The sequence below is a fragment of the Gracilinanus agilis genome, chromosome 3 (assembly GCF_016433145.1).
Source record: "Gracilinanus agilis isolate LMUSP501 chromosome 3, AgileGrace, whole genome shotgun sequence".
Classification (NCBI taxonomy): Eukaryota; Metazoa; Chordata; class Mammalia; order Didelphimorphia; family Didelphidae; genus Gracilinanus; species Gracilinanus agilis.
In genome coordinates, this window is record NC_058132.1 from 242,320,945 (window position 1) to 242,341,235 (window position 20,291).

Below are 20,291 nucleotides of genomic sequence, written 5' to 3' on the forward strand. Positions count from 1 at the left end.
AGAACAAATGTCATAGCCATTTAAATACTACAAATATGAGAAATGAGCCAATGGGAAGTACAAATGCACACACCAATTCTAGCATTTATAATATTCAATATAATATTTTCTAAAAAGCTTTATTGAGATTTCCAAATGGTAGTTGGATCAGGAGATCTCCACCTCAAAAACTTAGTCATATAGGGTTTTGGGTGCTTTAAAAAAAAAAAAAAAAAGGGCATGGGAGGAGGTCCAGACTTGGGATCTTATCATCACTGTGTAGCATATCCAAAATGGAAATTCCCTCCACTGCTGTAAATTGTAAATTATTTTAGAGAATTGTCTGGAGGCACTGAGATGCTAAATAAAACATGGTTCATGGTGTAATACATAAGTGTCTCAGGCCTAGTGGGCTTGGAAACTCTAAATGGGATTGTTAGCTCACTCACACACACACACACACACACACACACACACACACACACACACACACACACAATCAAAATCAACTTCCTAACAGATGATTTCTTTTACCCATTTTTAGAATCTACACTATCAGTAGAAGTGTTATTCTTTCTGACTCAATTCTGCAATATGGCAAGTGTTTATTTACCTTTCTTCTCCTTCCCAAACTGCCTCCCTGCCTCCTCTAGCAATCCTCTTTATTTCTTTTTTTACTACTGGGTCCTTAATAACCCCTTACCCTGTAGAATATTTCCTCTCTATTTGGGCTGTGTTATGAGATACTTCAAGGAAGTACTCTTAAGGGCAAAAGAGAGAAGCTTCACACACTAATTGCAGCAGGTCAGCAGCTGCTCTCATGAGAAGAGGCCAAGAAGATTCTGTTTATAAGCATACGCCTTAGAAAGTTGTATGGACAGCAAAGGAGTGGGTTGAGCATGGAAGAAGGCATGTAATCTCGTGGGAGGAAGCACCCACGGACATGGAATGGGAATAAGTGGAAAAGTGGGAAGGAGACAGATTAGGGTAGTTTAAGAGAGATGCCAAAATCTGGTTATTTGTTCATTTAATATGGATGGTGTGTCCCTTCTACAAACCAATGTAAAGCTTTCCCCTTTCTACTTGCATTCCTATTAAACAGAAAGCCTGAATTTGTGCCCTGCCTATCCATATTGACTCAACTGGTTACCCACCTGATTCTATGACTCTTTCCTAAGCTTTCATGAGCATTTTCTTTGTTTTACTCTGAATACAGGTATTATCTAAAGAATGGAATATACATTTTTACTTCAAACCTTGACTTTGGTTGTTGGGAGTGATAAATACTAAAATCACTATGAGTGATTAAACAAGTAAAACTTCAATGATCTTGTTATCAGCTTAAGATAACAGCTGTAGCCCAGCCACAGGGCTCTAACTAAGAATAAATATATGAGTGTATATGTAGGCATTCTGTAAGAAAATCTTTTGGGATATTCATACAGGTGTTAATTTTGCCGCTTACATGCAAAACAAACTGAATACTGATGCAATTTGCCTGCATAACCCTTCCATGTGGTAGTGGAAAAACAGGTCCAAAATTATGCAAAATACAGGTATGGCCACTTTTGGGGTAAGCAATGAATTCCTCATCCATTCCTCTTCCATTGCTGAAAAGAAATGAAGTGCTTGACAAATAAATGGCAAGCTACTAACCAAAATCTTGTTTCCTCCCTGAAAAAATTCAGAATCACTTAATGGAAAACATAAAACACAGTTTTGCATAGAACTCACTTAGACAATACAAATGAGCAGTTATTAATGCTAATAAGTGTTCTTCTTCCCGTCCCTACTGAAATTTATCTAGGAATCCTGGGTAAGGGAGTCAGGAGGTTGGCAAGCAAAGTGATGACAAATCCCAGCTCTAAATCTATGTAATTAAATCTCCTCTGTGCCTTACATAAAAATGACAGTTAAGATTATGGTACTATTGAGCCCTGAAGGGCTCTTCATGTCCTTCAGGTTCTCCTTCGAAGGTTTCTTAACACTGATGCAAAGTATGCAAATTAGATTTTGTCCACTAAAAGGGCTCACTGTGATTTCAAGACCAGCGGGGATTATTTCTCAGTGAAGGAAGGGTATTTTAGGATAGGAACTTCTTAATTAGCAAACTGGATGCAGCCTTCTATTTCTCTTCTGATGGATCCCAACCCTAGTATCCATCTTATCAAAGCCAAATGTGCTGCTTCTCCTTGCCATGCGATTACCCATTTATGCTCATTTTTGGGATTTCTTTGACCCCCAGAATGGGAACCATACCATGCTTCAAAAAGATCTGTTCTTCACACCAGCCTAAGAGCACACATTTTAAAATGATTTATTTTACATCTTCACATTTCTTAAGGCATGAACAATGGCATATGGATGGAACAGGTTTCCCAAAGCATCGTGTTTTGTTGTTGTTTTTAACAAGGCCAGCACAAGCATGTCACATCAAAGGACAGACAAACGTCAAGCCTGAACTGACCCACAGCTGTGACCCAGGAGTTTATAGTATATAATCATGGCTCTTCCAAGCGAATGACCAAATTTGTGTTTTTTACATTTATACATATATTTTGAACTCTCGAGGTTGGCTTTAAGCACCAGTTACAGTTTTTTTTTTCTTTACAAACTCTTCGGACTTTGGATTACTTTTATCTGCTCCCTTTATTCTGTGTGTCGAGGGTGAGGACGTTTTAAGGAGTATGGCTGCAGCAAAACAGAAAGGATCCCAAAGTGGTCAGGGGCCTGGTCTAATGCACTTTTGAAAGTCCATTATAAAGATGAATAGAAAAGCAAATGGTAAGTTTTCTGTAGACCCACAAACCACGCTTAGCTATAAGAAACATCATTGTGCATAGTTATTTATTCATTCAGAGTGTGATATGTGTACTCGGATCTATAGTCTTGGGTTACCAGAGTACAGGGCTTTCTACTTTGCTAAAGCCAGGGTCCTTTCGAAGTTCCCAATAGGTGTCATTAGAAACCCATGCTTCTCTTTGATTGGCATCAATGACTTTTCTGTGGAAATATAAAAAAAAATGCATATCAGATTCAATTTGACTTAATCGCAAACATTTATTAAGTATCTGACAGGTTGCAAAAGCACTCAAATAGACCTTGATTCTCTTCTATAGCCAATAAACTTACTAAAAATGATGTTACTGGATTTTTTTTTTTTTTTTTACCCATAGCAAATGGGCTCACTTATTTTGGTTGCTGCTTTCTTGTGGCAGCCAGGATCCTGGTTGAAAGGCTTTATCAGTGCTAGTGGGAGGTCATCTGATGGGTCTAATCCCTTCAAAGTCAGGAGATAAAGTATCTTATAAAGCTTGGGCAGTTGAAGTATACTTTGCAGAATCGGAGCCACTACTTATTCTGCTATATTAGCATTTTTACATTGTGGTTGGGGTCACAACTGTGTCAAAGAAAAAGTATTTCATGTGGGAAACCATCTGGTGAATGCTTTAAAGTGGATTTTTCAATTTTCTTTTTCGACAGGACTTCCGCTAGGTGCTAATATGACTCTACTAGGTTAATGGGTTTATGATCTCATCAATATGGGCATTCAACCCAATGATATTGACTGTAGCCTAACCGTGCCTAGACATCTTACTCTACTTTGGTTTATGTCTTCCCATAAATTTGCTTCCTAATATGCTAGGAGTCTTTCTTGAGGTTCCCGGAAACTCCAGAGTATAAGTATTATAAGTTTCACAAATATGTTAGGGTCTTCTGTGTTATGTGAATAACTAATATGTTTTTTTTCTTCCTCACTAATTTAGAATAATCTGGAACAGAGATTGAGTTTATGAGACTGATGAGTTTGAAGATATATTTTTTAAATTTTAAACATTCATTTTATCTTCTTTAATTTTTAAAAAACTTTAAAAAATATTTTTTCCATGGTTACACGATTCATTTTCTTTTCCTCCTACCTCCTAGAGCTGACAAGCAATTCTACTGGGTTATACATGTGTTATCACTTCATATCTATTTGAAAATGTTTTTAAAAAATCACTGGAGTATTAAAGCTGAAAGGGAACACAAATCAATAAGTTCAATAATTTATTAAGTCCTATTATGTGCCAGATACTATGCTGAGTATTGGGGATACCAATTGATAAATGCACAAGGGACATGAATAGGCAATTTTCAGACAAAGAAATCAAAACTATCAATAAGCACATGAGAAAGTGTTCTAAATTTCTTATAATTAGAGACATGCAGATCAAAACAACTCTGAGGTACCACCTCACACCTAGCAGATTGACTAACATGATAGCAAAGGAAAGTAATAAATGTTTTAGGGGATGTGGCAAAATTGGGATATTAATGCCTTGCTGGTGGAGTTGTGAATTGATTTAACCATTCTGGATAGCAATTTGGAACTATGCCCAAAGAGTGCTAAAAGAATGCCTGCCTTTTGATCCAGCCATACCACTGCTGGTTTTATACCCCCAAAGAGATAATAAGAAAAAATACTTTTGCAAAAATATTTATAGTCGCGTTCTTTGTGGTGGCAAAAAAATTGGAAAATGAGGGGATGCCCTTCGATTGGGGAATGGCTGAACAAATTGTGGTATATGCGGGTGATGGAATACTGTGTTAAAAGGAATAATGAACTGGAGGAATTTCATGTTAACTGGAATGACTTCTAGGAATTGGTGCAGAGTGAAAGGGGGAGAACCAGGAGAATCATATACACAGAGATAGTTACACTGCAGCACAATTGAATGTAATGGACTTCTCTATTAGTAGCAATGCAATGATCCAGGCCATTTCTGAGGGACTTATGAGAAAGAACCCTATCCATATCCAGAGGAAGAACTGTGGGAGCAGAAACACAGAAGAAAAACAACTGCTTGATCACATGGGTCGATGGGGATATGATTCGGGATGTAGACTCTAAGTCTAAACGACCACCCTAGTGCAAATATCAATAATATGGAAATGGGTCTGGATCAATGACATATGTAAAACCCAGTGAAATTGCACGTTGGCTACAGGAGGGGAGTGGGAGGAAGGAAGGGAAAGAATGTGTATCATGTAACCATGGAAACATCTTCTTAATTAATCAATAAAAATTAAATTAAAAAAAAGTGTTGGGGATATAAAAAAAGTAAAAAAAAAAATCAACAACTCCAAAACAGTCCCTGGTCTTAAGGACCTCAGAGTCTAAAGAGGGAGACAACACACAAAATACTGTGTACAAATGAGACATAAATACAGGGAAAATGAGGGGGGAGTAGTCTCAGAGGGAAGGCACTAGAATTGTTTCTTACCCAAGGTAAGATTTTAGCTGGGACTTAAAGGAAACTAGGAGATGAGATGAGGAAAGAGAGCATTTTGGGGATGGACATTTGGAAAAATAAGGAGGGAAACTCAAGAGATCATCTAGTCATGGAGGCAGCCACCACATTGGTGGCTCAGTGGATTGAGAGCCAGGCCTAGAGATGGGAGGTCCTGGGTTCAAATCTGGCCTCAGATACTTCCTAGCTATGTGACCCTGGGCAAGTCACTTAACCCCCATTGACTAGTCTTTACCCCTCTTCTGCCTTGGAACCAATATACAGTATTGATTCTAAGAAAGAAGATAAGGGTTTAAAAAAAAATAAAAAGATCATCTAGTCACACAGTAACACTGATTTCAGGGTTTCCCAGAGAGGGTATGTGATCTGCCCAGAGTTGCAAAGCTAGTAAGAATGATTTAAAATTATTGGCATTTAAGCTGATATTTTATATTCTTCACAACATCTATGTTTTAGGCAGGACAGAGGAGCTAGGGGAAATGGGAAAGAGGTTGTTTCTGAGCCTATGAGCTTGTTCCTGAGTTTTGCCTGTTGAAAAGGAAGGAAAAAATAATCTCTGAATTTCAAAAGACTCAACTTTAAAGGGAAGATTGTAAAAAAGGGGCTTCCTGCTGTCAAGAGAATTTCAAGTTATGCATATACTAAAAGAGTAAGAGGAAACCAGCTGTGAACCCATCCTTAGACTCATTCGAGCTACCAACAAATATGTAAGGAGTGTCAGGAGAGGCCTAGAGAGGACCATCACTTGTCACACACATTTGAAGATCAAATTCTTGCTGAGGATTTTAAGCAAAGATCAGTACACTAAAAAACCAAATCAAAGTGAAAAAGAAGAGAACATCTTTTTCTGTTCACTTAAGTCATTATTTCATAGTACACATGGGGATTCACAGAAACCTATGAAAATTTGAAAATAACATAAATTATATGTATAAATACATAAATACATTGAAAACTCTTACCTTTTGTCTCAGAATCAGTACTGTGTATTGTTTCTAAGGCAGAAGAGCAGTAAGGGCTAGGCAATGGGAGTTAAGTGACTTGCCCAGGGTCACATAGCTAGGAAGTATCTGAGGTCAGATTTGAACCCAGGACCTCCCATCTCTAGACCTGACTCTCAATCCACTGGCCTACCTAGCTGCTCTGTAAATTACATTTTGATAAAAAAAATATAAATACACACCCAAGCCCTCTCCCTCTGGGTATATTTCAGTTCCAGAGATTTGAAAAATCATTTTGTAAAGGATCTGATGATATAATATGAAAAAAAAAAGGAAAATGATGACTGCTTTTAATCTAGGTGAGTTATCATTTAGTTAATTGGGCTCTTGATCTGTTTTTCACTCACTAATTCTCTTTTAGTTGAGAATTTCTATTCTGAAGCAAAAGAGATTCACAAATAAGAAAAAAGGAATAGTTAGGTGGGAGGTAGCAGTCAATTTAATGACTTAAATAAGACTTAAATCTTATCTAAATAAGGATAGAGTCAAAATAAAAGAAAAATGAGATTTAAATTTTATTTGGAATCTAATGCCTTAATGACAGTTTAAAAAATTCTAATTTTGGGGGCAGCTGGGTGGCTCAGTGGATCAAGAGCCAGGCCTAGAGATGGGAGGTCCTAGGTTCAAATCTGGCCTCAGACACTTCCTAGCTGCCTAGCCCCATTCTTCTGCCTTAAAACTAACAGACAGTATTGACTCCAAGATGGAAGGTAAGGGTTTAATTTTTTTTTTAAATCCTAATTTTGATAACTCAATTAGCCATGTAGTATTTTTAAAAAACCCTTACTTTTCATTTTAGAATCAATTCTGTATGTTAGTTTTAAGGCAGAAGAATGGGGCTAGGCAATGGAATTTAAGTGACTTGCCCAGAGTCACATAACTAAGAAGTGTCTGAACCCAAATTTGAACCTAATACTTCCTGTCTCTAGGCCTGGATTTCAATCCATGAAGCCACCTAAATGCCCCACTCCCACGAAATATTTTTAAGTGTCTACTATATGCTAATAAATCAAATATATTTCTTTAATTAGTAAGCATATAAAATAAGGAGGATATTGAATTTAAAAATACAATTTATTTATAGCTGGAAGGGATGTTACAGAGGGCACTGAACCCAACTCCCTCATTTTGAAGAAAAAGAAACTGAGGAATTGATAGATTAAGCCCAAGGTCATAGGATTAATAAACTTCTGAGGAGGATTTGAATTCAGGTTGCATTCCCAACTTCAAATGTAAAGACTCCATGCCTATCCTTTCTCCTTATAGCCCTGAGGTGAAATCATCTTCTGGCAGTACAGGAGGAACATGGCCATATTTCTCATTTGAATGACTCGGAGAAAAAATATGGTCTAGTGGAGAGAGTGCTGATTATGACAGCAGAAGACCTGAGTGTGAGCCCCAGATCTCCCACTTCTGAGGCAGTATCATCTTGTTTGAGTCCTTGATGATCTCACCCAACTCAGGTGACAGTGGTGAGAAAAAGGTTTTGGCAAGAGAGCTTTTATGCGAATGTAAATTGTCAATCTTATTATTGTTTACTGAAAAACATGTTTACAAAGAAGAAACTGAAAAACTTCGAAACAAAGAACTTTGAACATCCATCAAAGGCTAAAATATCTTAAAGCAAATAGCCCAGAAAGAATAACTACAATGTATAAGTCCCCATAGCATAAGAGCCAAGGTCTTGGCCTCTGCAGATTAATTACTGTATCTACAATGAATTCTCTTGAAATAGAGACACAATCGGCTATCTATGTGACAAACAGAGAAGCCCAGTGGTGAGGCTCTTCCTATCATGGTTTAATAATCATTGTCATCACAATGGAATGGGTTTCAAAGACACAATTATTTACAAAATCAGTGGATTTTGAAGTTTGAAGGGCCATGTGTTCCAAATGCTACATGAACAAGAATGGCCATTACAAGAAATAGCAAGGGGTCATCCAGCCTTTCCTTGAAGAGCTAAGAAGGAGGAATCCCTCTGCCTACAGGGCGGGCCATTCCACTTTTGGATGGTTCGTGGTGACTCTTGTTGAAAGCAGAATTGTTTAAAATTTCTTGGTAAAGATGAGTAAAGGAGGATACTTTCTCTACAGAGTATGTGATCACTAAATAAGGCATCCTGCTAAGATCTAACTTTCCTTAGTTTTGCAAGGAAGTCATCAGAAGTTTCCACAGGCAGTGCAAAGGAGGTAGAAGAGAGTAAGACTCTGGCTTAGCATTTTCAGGATTAGTGAGTCCAATGTATTCATGAACACCAAGATTTTTTTAGAGCTTCCTGAATAAAAAGCAATATTTACTCTCTTAATAGACTGAATTCCTTTACCTTTTACATTCCTCTATTGCTATAGTGTTCTTATTTTAATTCACTAGAAGTTATCTTTTATGATAATGCTTTTTTCTGAAAAAAAAAAAAAGCTGGTTATAGAAATGGACTGACTTACTTAAAAAATTTTGGTATGTGTTCCAGGTGATTTTCTTCCATGTATCGCCTTCGGGATCTTTGGAGCTCTTCTACTCTTAGCTTCTCAGCAGCTGCTGCTTCTAAATTTCCTTCTTCCAAAAACCTAAGTACAGAATAGTAAACCTTTCAGAAGATCTAACATAGTAGGTAGGAGTAAAATCATTTAACCCAGAGTATAAATGTAGTTATTGTTGTCACTGTGGATAGAAAGCATCACAGAATTCTAATTTATTATACTTTTTGTGGTTCTTCAGTCATTTCAGTGATTTCAAATACTTTATGACCCCATTTGGAATTTTATTAACAAAAATAGTTTGCCATTTCCCTCTCCAGCTCATTTTATAGATGAGGAAACAGAGGCAAATGGAGGTAAGTGACTTGTCCAGGATCACACAGCTAATAATTATCTGTGGTCAGATTTGAACTTAGGAAGATGAGTCTTCCTAACTTTAGGCCTGTCACTCTATCCAATGTACCATCCCACTATCTCATTAGTTTTTATAATTTCTTCATTGCTATTAATATGAGATATCACATGATATCTGACACCACATATATATAGTATCCCATACCCACATACCCCTAGTCCCTATTAGTACAGGGTCAAGAAAGGGCAGGACAAGGAGAGGAAATCAAAATGTCAAGGAATACACAGTTAATAATTATAACTAAATGTGAATGGTATGAACTCATCCATAAAACAGAAGCAAATAGCAGAGTGGATTAGAAACCAAAATCCTGCCATATGTTGTCTATAAGAAACACACATGAGACAGGTAGGCATACATAGAGTAAAAATAAAAGGCTGGAGCAAAATATATTTGGCTTTAACTAAGAAAAGGAAGGTAGGAGTTGCAATCAAGATTTCTGACAAAGCCAAAGTGAAAATAGATCTGGTTAAAAGAGATAGAGAAGGTAATTATATCCTGATAAAAGGCAGAGTAAACAATTAAGAAATAGCAGTACTCAACATATATGCACCAAATGGTATAGCATCTAAATTTCTAAAGGAGAAACTGGCAGAGCTCAAGGAGGAAATAGATAATAAAGCAATACTAATAGGAGACCTGAACATTCCCCTATCAGATCTAGATGAATCAAATGAAAAAATAAATAAGAAAGATATAAGAGAGGTAAGTGAAATCTTAGAAAAATTAGAGTTAATAGACACATAGAGAAAAATAAATAGGGGCAAAAAAGAACACACTTTCTTTTCTACAGCACATGGAACATTTACAAAGATTGACCATGTACTAGGGCATAGAGACATGGCAAACAAATGCAAGAAAGCAGAAATAATAAATGCAACCATATCAGATCGTAATGCAATAAAAATAGTTATTAGCAAGGATACATGGAGAGGCAAAGCAAAAACGAATTGGAAATTAAATAATATGATCCTCCAAAATAAGTTAGTTAAAGAACAAATCATAGAAACAATTAATAATTTCATTGAAGAGAATGACAACAATGAGACTTCTTACCAAAACCTATAGGATGCAGCTAAAGCAGTACTAAAGGGGGAATTTATATCATTGAGTGCATATATTAACAAATTAGGGGGGGCAGAGGCCAATAAATTGGGCATGCAAATTAAAAAACTAGAAACTGAGCAAATTAAAAATCCCCAGATGAAAACTTAATTAGAAACACTAAAAATCAAAGGAGAAATTAATAAAATCAAAAGTAAAAGAACTATTGAATTAATAAATAAGACTAGAAGCTAGTATTTTGAAAAAAAAACAGATAAAATAGACAAAGTACTGGTCAATCTAATAAAAAAGGAAAGAAATCCAAATTAACAGTATCCAAGATAAAAAGGGAGACCTCACCTCTAATGAAGAGGAAATTAAGGCAATCATTAAAACTATTTTGTGCAATTACATGGCAATAAATATAGCAATGAAGGTGATATGGATGAATATTTACAAAAATATAAATTGCCTAGATTAACAGCAGAAGAAATAGAATACTTAAATAATCCAATATCAGAAAAAGAAATTGAACAAGCCATCAAAGAACTCCCTAAGAAAAAATCGCCAGGGCCTAATGTTTTCACATGTGAATTCTATCAAACATTCAAAGAACAACTAACCCCAATATATACAAATTAGTTGACATAATAAGCAAAGGAGTGCTACCAAATTCCTTTCAAGACACTAATATGGTACTGATTCCAAAGCCAGGCAGACCAAAACCAGAAAGAACACTATAGACCAATCTCCCTAATGATCATAGATGCAAAAATCTTAAATAGAACACTAGCAAAAAGACTCTAGCAAGTGATCATGAGGGTTATCCATCATGATCAGGTGGGATTTATACCAGGAATGCAAGGATGGTTCAACATTAGGAAAATCATCCATATAATTGACCATATCAACAACCTAACAAACAAAAATCACATGATTATCTCAACAGATGCTGAAAAAGCCTTTGACAAAATACAGCACCCATTCCTATTGAAAACCCTGGAAAGTATAGTAATAGAAGGACCTTTCTTAAAAATAATAAGCAATATATATCTAAAATCATCAACAAGCATCATATGCAATGGGGATAAATTATAAGCCTTCCCAATAAAATCAGGCATGAAAAAAGGATGCCTATTATCACCTCTATTATTTGACATTGTACTAGAAACACTAGCAGTAGCAATTAGAGAAGAAAAAGAAATTGAGGGTATTAAAATAGGCAATGAAGAGACTAAGCTATCATTCTTTGCAGATGATATGATGGGCTACTTAAAAAATCCTAGAGAATCAATTAAAAAGCTAGTGGAAATAATCAACAATTTTAGCAAAGTTGCAAAATACAAAATAAATGCACATAAATCATCAGCATTTCTATATATTTCCAACACATCTCAGCAACAAGCGTTAGAAAGAGAAATACCATTTGAAATCACCCTAGACAATATAAAATACTTAGGAATTTATCTACCAAAACAAACAGGAATTATACAAACACAACTACAAAACCCTTTCCAAACAATTAAAACTAGATCTAAACAATTGGAAAGCCATTAATTGCTCATGGGTAGGACGAGCTAACATAATAAAAGTGACCATTCTACCCAAATTAATTTACTTATTTAGTGCCATATCTATCAAACTACAAAGAAACTTTTTTACTGAATTAGAAAAACTATAAAAAAGTTCATTTGGAAGAACAAATGATCAGGAATATCAAGGTAAATAATGAAAAAAAAAAACCTGAAAAAAGGTGGCCTAGCAGTACCAGATATTAAACTGTACTATAAAGCAGTGGTCATCAAAACAGTATGGTACTGGCTAAGAGATAGAGAGGAGGATCAGTGGAATAGACTTGGGATAAGTGACATCAGCAAGACAGTCTATGATAAACCCAAAGAACCCAACTTTTGGGACAAAAATCCACTATTTGACAAAAACTGCTGGGATAATTGGAAAACACTATGGGAGAGACTGGGCCTAGATCAACATTTCACACCCTACACCAAGATAAATTCAGAATGAGTGAATGACTTGAATATAAAGAAGTAAATCAGGTGAACACAGAATAGTATACTTGTCAGATCTCTGGGAAAGGAAAGATTTTAAAACCTAGCAAGAGTTAGGAAAAATTGCAAAATGTAAAATAAATAATTTTGATTACATTAAATTAAAAAAATTTTTGTACAGACAAAAATAATGCAACCAAAATCAGAAGGGAAACAACAAACTGGGAAAAAAAATCTTTATAACAAAAAGAGGTCTAATTACTCAAATATACAAGGAACTAAATCAATTGTGTAAAAAAATCAAGCCATTCCCCAGTTGATAAATGGGCAAGGGACATGAATAGGTAATTTCAAAACTATCAATAAGCACATGAGAAAGAGTTCTAAATCTCTAATAATTAGAGAAATGCAAATCTAAACAACTCTGAGGTACCACCTCACACCTAACAGATTGGCTAAAATGACAGCAGAGGATAGTAATAAATGTTGGAGGAGGTGTGGCAAAATTGGGACATTAATGCATTGCTGGTGGAGCTGTGAACTGATCCAACCATTCTGGATGGCAATTTGGAACTATGCTCAAAGGGCTTTAAAAGACTATCTTCCTTTTGATCCAGCCATAGCACTGCTTGGATTATATCCCGAAGAGATAATAAGGAAAAAGACTTGTACAAAAATATTTATAGCTGCACTCTTTGTGGTGGCAAAAAACTAGAAAGTGAGGGTATGCCCTTCAATTAGGGAATGGCTGAACAAATTGTGGTATATGCTGGTGATGGAATACTATTGTGCTCAAAGGAATAATAAACTGGAGGAATTCCATGTGAACTGGAATGACCTCCAGGAATTCATGCAAAGTGAAAGGAGCAGAGCCAGAAGAACATTGTTTACACAAAGATTGATAAACTGTAGTAAAATTGAAAGTAATGGACTTCTATACTAGCAGCAATGCAATGATCTAGGTCAGTTCTGAGGGAATTATGGAAAAAGAACACCACCCACATTCAGAGGAACAACTACAGGAGTGGAAACACAGAAGAAAAACAACTGCTTGAACACATGGGTTGATATGGACATGATTTGGGATGTAGACTCTAAAAGATCACTCCAGTGCAACTATAAATAATATGGAAATAGGTCTTGATTAATGACACATGTTAAAACCAGTGGAAATGCACGTTGGCTACGGGGGTTGGGGTGTGGGGGTTGAGGGGAGAGTAATAACATGAATCATGTAATTGTAGAAAATTTTTCTAAAAAATAAAAATTCAAAGCTGCAAAAATAAATAAACAAATAAATGAATGAATAAACAAACAAACAAATAAATATACTAGTATGAGTGCAAAAATCCACTTGAGCAGAATCACATTAATAAAGATAGGAAACAGGAATGTTTTGGTCCTTAATTGTCTCTTCTGTCTGCTTTAGGATTCCAGAAGTTTAAAAAGGTGGGGAATTTTGGATGACCTGATATAACAAAGAAACAAACAAAAACTCTATTAGGAAACATTAAAAAAATCATTATTTCATGTGAATATTGTTGAAGGATACAAGATCACAAGGCAGTCTTCTCTTTGTTCTTATCAAAGTGCACTTGTTAATATATGGTTGTATTGAGCATCCACAAGTCCCATAATAGGGCAAGATAGCCAGCTGTTCTCCACTGAGGACTGACCAAGAGGAAATGAGCTTAAAGTGCATCAGGAAATATTTCTGTATCAAAGTGAAGATTTGGATGACTGCCAAAGGTTTTTAGACACTATAGAGGATTAATAGGGAATAATGTAGAACTGTTTATAAAAAAAGAAAGTATAGCAATCTTCTACCCATTGATGGAGGTTTAAAGTAATCAAAACAAAGAAATCCTATTGGATCCCTTTTATTCCTATTAAATTTATGTAAAAAAATTGATAGAAGATGGGACACTATTTTTCTTACCTTTAGATTATATGACAAAGAATAAGTTCTATAAAAATGAAAGAGTAGCAGGAAATGCAAAAACCATCAATGAGAGGATTTTTAAAATTCTTAAATTATGGGCAAAACAAGGCAAAGTCTGCATAAACAGATTAGGAAGGGAAAATATGGGCATAAAATGGAGAGAATAAAAAAATCCTAAAGATGATATTAAAGATATTAAAATTCCAAAAATGGGGTCAAAGTATAAGTTCATAATATAAATAAAGGAAGGAAAGGGCAGATAGGTGGCACACTATTTAGAATGCCGAGACTTTAGTCTGGAAGACTAATCTTCCTGATTTCAAATCTGGCCACATACATGATGATATTGGAAATTTGGGGGTCCTTGAACTAATTTTGAGGTCCCTTATCTAAACTTCCTGTGGACATTTAGGGCTCTTTCAAACTACATTTCCCATGATTCCTGGCTTACATAAATGATGTATGCAATTACCTAATAACATAAACAGAAGTGTTGAAATGATTATCTGGGACAAGATGGATGCCACTTTGAATGACAGGACTGGCAGTTGAGAACCTTGGAATGTCCTCAGGTGCTGTGGGCCAAGGGCAAAAAGCAGTTGGTCCCAGCCCTATAAATACCCCAACTGACAAAACAAGCTGGCTCAGATTGGAGCAAGGACTTGGGAAGGTGGGAGGTGAAGGGTGAAGGGAAGGCCTGAAACCTGTATCCTGTTATCCTACTGAGAGAGCTAGAGAGCAATCACCATCCTTGTTAATAGAGCTGAGAGAGTTTAATGATATCATAAATCAAGATCATCAAAAAGCCTTCCCTAATCTCTGGCTTGGCTGTGGCCAAATTAGGTCAGAGTTAGTGAGAGGGTGAAGAACCTCCAGTTCCTACTAAACCTAGCAATCTCCAGACCTTGATCACTAACCTAGCTTATTAGCCTGAATAATTAGCAATAGGCTTCCTAAATCCTCAATCCTATTCCCTTGTTTCCTAACCCCATTAATAGATTTAAATATAGTGTTTATCATCACACACACACACACACACACAAACCTATCATCCATTCAGAAGTTACTATAAAATCCTAAAGTCAATTTTTAAGACCTCTTATAAAATTACAATTTAAATTCTCAAGGCATCATATATTGATTTTATTTTTTACAACACTTACCAGCTGTGTGACCCTAGGCAAGTCACTTAATTCTGTTTGCCTGAGTTTCCACATATGTAAAATGAGCTAGAGAAGGAAATAGTAAACCACCCCAGTATTTTTGCCAAGGAAACCCCAAAAGGGGTCACAAAGAGCCAGATGTGACTAAAAAATAGCTGAACAACAAGGAAGTTACTAATAAATGTAGGTAGCAGGTGAAATTGCCAGAAGGAATTGAGAAAGAACAGTTATGGATTATGAAACCTTCAACAAGAAAATAAAGACATTAGTAGTATCTAGTGACTTAATTGTTTCAGCTGATTGAAGGCAAGGACTTCAGAAAAGAAGGGAAGATTCAAGAAAACTTGAAGGGATGGTGTCTGATGACAGGTTTGGGATTTCTGTACTACAGCTTAACATATCAGAATGATAGGCTCCTGATTAGGGGTGGCACTAACTTAAGGTGTTAAGCATGTATTTTCTAGGAGTCTTACAAATCTAATCAAATGGGCTTTAAATTCAGAGAATGGGGTGGAAGAAAATATCCATTGTCTAACTACTAAGGTACACAGTATAAGGAGTAGCTGTAAGATAGGAAGAATAGCTCTAAACACACCCCAAATTTAAACAAGTCATTATCTAAGAAAAGAACAAGCAATAAATCCCACGGATTCAGTTACCTAAATACATAAATTCACAAAACAGCAACAACCTATTTGTACAAAAATATTTATAGCAGTTCTTTTTGTAATGGCATAGAATTAGAAATTGAAGGGTTGCCTCTAAATTAGGGAATGGTTGACCAAGTTGTAGTATATGATTATAATGGAATACTATTGTGCTATAAAAAATGATGAGCAGGAGAATTTCAGGAAAACCTAGAAAGACTTACATGAACTGATATAAAGTGAAGTGAGCAGAACTAGGAAAACATTGTATCCACAGTAACAGGAATATTGAATAATGAACAATTGTGAATGTCTTAACTAGGCTCAGCAATACAAAGAGCCAAGAACATTCTAAAGGGTACATTCTAAAAAGAAAGAACTGATGGAATCTGAATGCAGATTGAAGCATACTATTTCCCCCTTATTTTCTTCATTTTTTATGTATCTTCTTCCATAGCATCATGATGAACACATACATTTTTTATGATAGCACATATATAACCTATATCAAATTATTACTGTTTGGGGTAGAAAAGAAAGGAGGAATGGAGAGATAGCATTGGGAAATCAAAATGTGAGAAAATGAATGCCAAAAATTGTTTTTAAATGTAATTGGAAAAAATAAAATATGACTTAAGAGAAGAAAAAAGATAACAAGCAAAGGTAAGTAGGTAGCCTAACACAAGGAGACAAATTTGAATTTATAGAGATAATATGATGGTCTAGGACTCATGAGGAATATATGGGAAAGGTATACTTTTACTCAAAAAGAATGGCAAAGATAAAGGGAGTGTAGGGTGGTATGCATAGATATTAAGAAGATATATTTATGTGAGGAAATTCAGAAACAAATGGTGGGAATCATGGAGGAGAACATTTGGGCAAAGATGAATAGAAGCAGAAACAAGAGCAATATTGTCAGCAATGCATACTTGATTACTGGGGAAGGAGGAAGATAATAGATGAGGTATTTGGAAAATAAATCATAAGCAAAGAAGTGGATAGATGATATAGAAGTGAAGGGAGACTTTGGTTAGTTGAAACACTTTCTTTACAAAAAGTGAAATAGTGACTTCTTGAATTGACTTGTTAAGAATTTCATACTTCAAATGGTGAAGAAAGCATTCTATTTTAGAGCTAGTTCTCAGTAACAAGGATGAAATGGTGGCAGAGGTGGAAATGATAAGAACTTTGTGAGGAAGTAACTAGTACATCTTTAAATTTGTGACCAAAAAGGAGAAGGAAGCAAGGAACAGATTAAAATTCATCCTAAATTGGGGGAAAATAATAGATTTCTAAGGGTTCAGAGAAAGGCTAGGTAGGATCATGTGTCCTAGAACTCTAGAGGGGAAGTCTGACTTGGGTAGATAAGAAGCTCTTACAAATGATATTCTGAAGAAAAATTTTCATGAAGAAGCAAAGGAAGGTAGAAAGGCAAGATGGAAGACAGGAAAAAGGGAAGGAACGAATCTTTTATCAAGTGCCAAGAACTCTGCTAAATGTCTTACAAATACTGTATTACCTCATTTGATTCTCACAACAACCCTGAGAGGTGTTATTATCACCTCTGTTTTACAGCCAAAGAAACTGAGGCAAAGAGTGGTTCAGTGACTTGCTCAGGACACATAGTTTCTGAGGCTGGATTTGAACTCAGTTCCTTCTTCACTCTAGAGCCAACACTCAATCTACTGTGGCACTTAACTATTTAAAGATACTTATATAGCCAGGAACTCATCACTGTACTTAGATATTAGAAAGATATGTATAAAAGATGAACACAAGAGTAGGTAGTTGAGGATAAAATTGTGATATGGTCCTAGAAGAATAGTGCTTTGAGTACTAAAATTTACAATGAACTGAGGTGGTGATAAAAACAAAAGACAACAGAAGGCAGTTGGTCTTTTTTTTTCTTCTTTTTTTAAAGCTATATTGACAAAAAGAGATGATTGATAAGGGCTAGGAAGTAGTGCTCATCTAAGTGATAGGGATTAGAAGTGACTATGAAAAATAGGTAGAGCTGATTATCTCTATTTTTCTTCCATTATTCCACCAAGGAGAATACCATTTGAACTTGAAAGGACTGGGAAAAAAAGTTGGTCACCAAGATAAATTTGGAGATAATAGCTATCATCTCTCTAGTGCTTACTAGATAGTATTTACTCTCTACCAGCTATTGCACTTAGCATAATTTTTGATAATTATCTCTTTTGATTCTCAAGATAAACCAAGGAGATAGGTGCTTTTATTATCCCCATTTTACAGATAAGGAAACTGAAGCAAACAGAGGCTAAGTGGCTTGCTCGGGGTCACATAGCCAGCATTTTTCTGAGGCTGAAAGAAAGTACTTGTCTTTGATGAGTTAAAACTATCAGGGTCAGAAGAACCATGTCCTAGGATTTGCAGAATTTTCAAATATTATGACTTGAGTCACTATAAGTGCTTTGGAAATATGATCACAAGTGAAAGAAAGATTGAGGGATTAGGAAAGGAAAAGGTCATGACTTTCAGAAGGAGGAAGAGGAAGAGAAGATAATGATGATAATGAAATCTGGAATCTATAAATTACTGGTTTATGGCAAAATTCTAAAACTTAATACTGAAATGATTGTTAGTGAACATATAGAAAAGGAAGTAGTGATCATAACGAGCTACTTGATTCTTGGCTTCACCAAGAACAGGTTTTGTCAGATTACTGTCTTTTCATTTTTTTAAAGAAGGTACAAGATTCATAGATAAGGGGTGCTATATATATATATATACACACACACACACATATATGAATGTATGTATGTATAATTTACCTAAAGATTAGCAAAGCATTTGACAAATTTTCTGTTATTTATTCTTATGGATAAGATAGAAATACATGGGCAAGTAAAGTTAGGTGAATGCAGAATTGGTTGAATTAGTGAACTGGGATGGGAGTTCCTAGTGGAGTAGCACCAGGACCTAGCCTTGGCACCGGGCTGCTTCACATATTAATCAATGACTTGGATAAAGGAATAGATGTCACACTTAACATATTTAGAGTTGACACAAAGCTGAAAAGGATAGTTAATACACTAGATGATAGTCAGGATTCAAAAATATCTTGACAAGCTAGAGCACTGGACTTAATCTCTATAAATATGACTTTATAGATTATATACAGACAATAGAGATAATCTACACAGTAGTGTTGGCAAAAGCATGGCACACATGCAGAGTTGGCACTCAGGGAGCTGCTCCGTTCACCCTCTTTCCAGTGCCTGAGGACATTTTTTACGTGCCCCACCCCTCTGTGCAGCTCCCAAAGCAAGCACTTCCTCCTTCTGCTCTCTGGGGTGGGGGGAGGCTCACAGGCAGCTCAAAGTTGCAGGTTGGGCACCCAAACTTGAAAACCTTCACCAACACTGTTATATAGACATATATTCATAGATAATATTTAATAAGGATATATGTTCTGTCTTAGCATTGGGTTCAAAAATTCAACTTCACAAGTCCAATAGGAGGGGAGGTTTGATTAACCAATAACTCAAAAGAAAAAGATCTGAGGGTTTTAGTGATTGCAAGCTTGATATGAACCAGAGTGAGCAGTCAAAAATGCAAACATGACCTTAGGTTGTATTAAGAACAACTAGGTTCAAGGAGGCAACTGTCGTACTTTACTCTGCCCTCTGTTTGCAATAGAGTTCACTCTTGGGTTCTACATTGTATGAAGAACATTGCTAAGTTGGAAGGCAACTCAGAAAAAGACAATTAATACACAGAAGAGCCATAGGGTCACTTCCTATGGGCATTAGTTGTGGAGAGTATGGATGTTTAATTTGGAGAAGAGAAGTCTAAGGGAGGATGTGAGAACCATCTTCAAGTATTTGAAGGGCTATCCATCACATAAGAAAGAGAATAAACTTGTTCTGCTAAAGGCAGAACCATTATCAAACATGCAGAAGAGCTATCTTGGCTTTTCCTTTGCATCAGGTCTTCAAGAAAAGGCTGAGTGACCATATATTATAGGCACTACAAAGGGGGACTTTTGATGGACTTAGTTTTGATGTCTTTTCTCTGATTCTATAACTCCAAATCCCAAGTCCTTTCCCTTTATGATGCTTTTTCTCTTTGTTCATTTTTCTTCTTGCGATATAAAAAATACATGAAAAAAACAAACAAAAAAGAGGAAAAAAAGGGAGTTCCTGTGGATATTTTTGCAAGTTAGACAAACCAGAATTCAGAATATTACAACAAAGACCTTTCTGTTTTGATTAGTGTGTGTATACTGTCTTGCACATAGGAAGCATTCAAAAAATATTTGCTGAATCAGTCAAGGCAACAGAATGGTTT

General features: G+C 35.8%; 1 protein-coding gene across 4 annotated transcripts in view; it reads right to left on the minus strand.

Annotated features, from left to right (window-relative positions):
- Positions 1-2,272: 2,272 nt before the first annotated feature.
- OSBPL6 (oxysterol binding protein like 6) overlaps positions 2,273-20,291 on the minus strand; it is a 131,045-nt gene continuing 113,026 nt past the window's right edge. For all 4 annotated transcript variants that reach the window (XM_044669745.1, XM_044669746.1, XM_044669748.1 and 1 more), the window contains 2 exons: positions 8,719-8,841; positions 2,273-2,982 (listed from right to left, as the gene is read on the minus strand). In XM_044669745.1, coding sequence (XP_044525680.1) covers positions 2,874-2,982; positions 8,719-8,841 — 232 coding nt within the window. In that variant the 3' untranslated portion in view covers positions 2,273-2,873. The remainder of the gene's footprint in view (positions 2,983-8,718; positions 8,842-20,291) is intronic.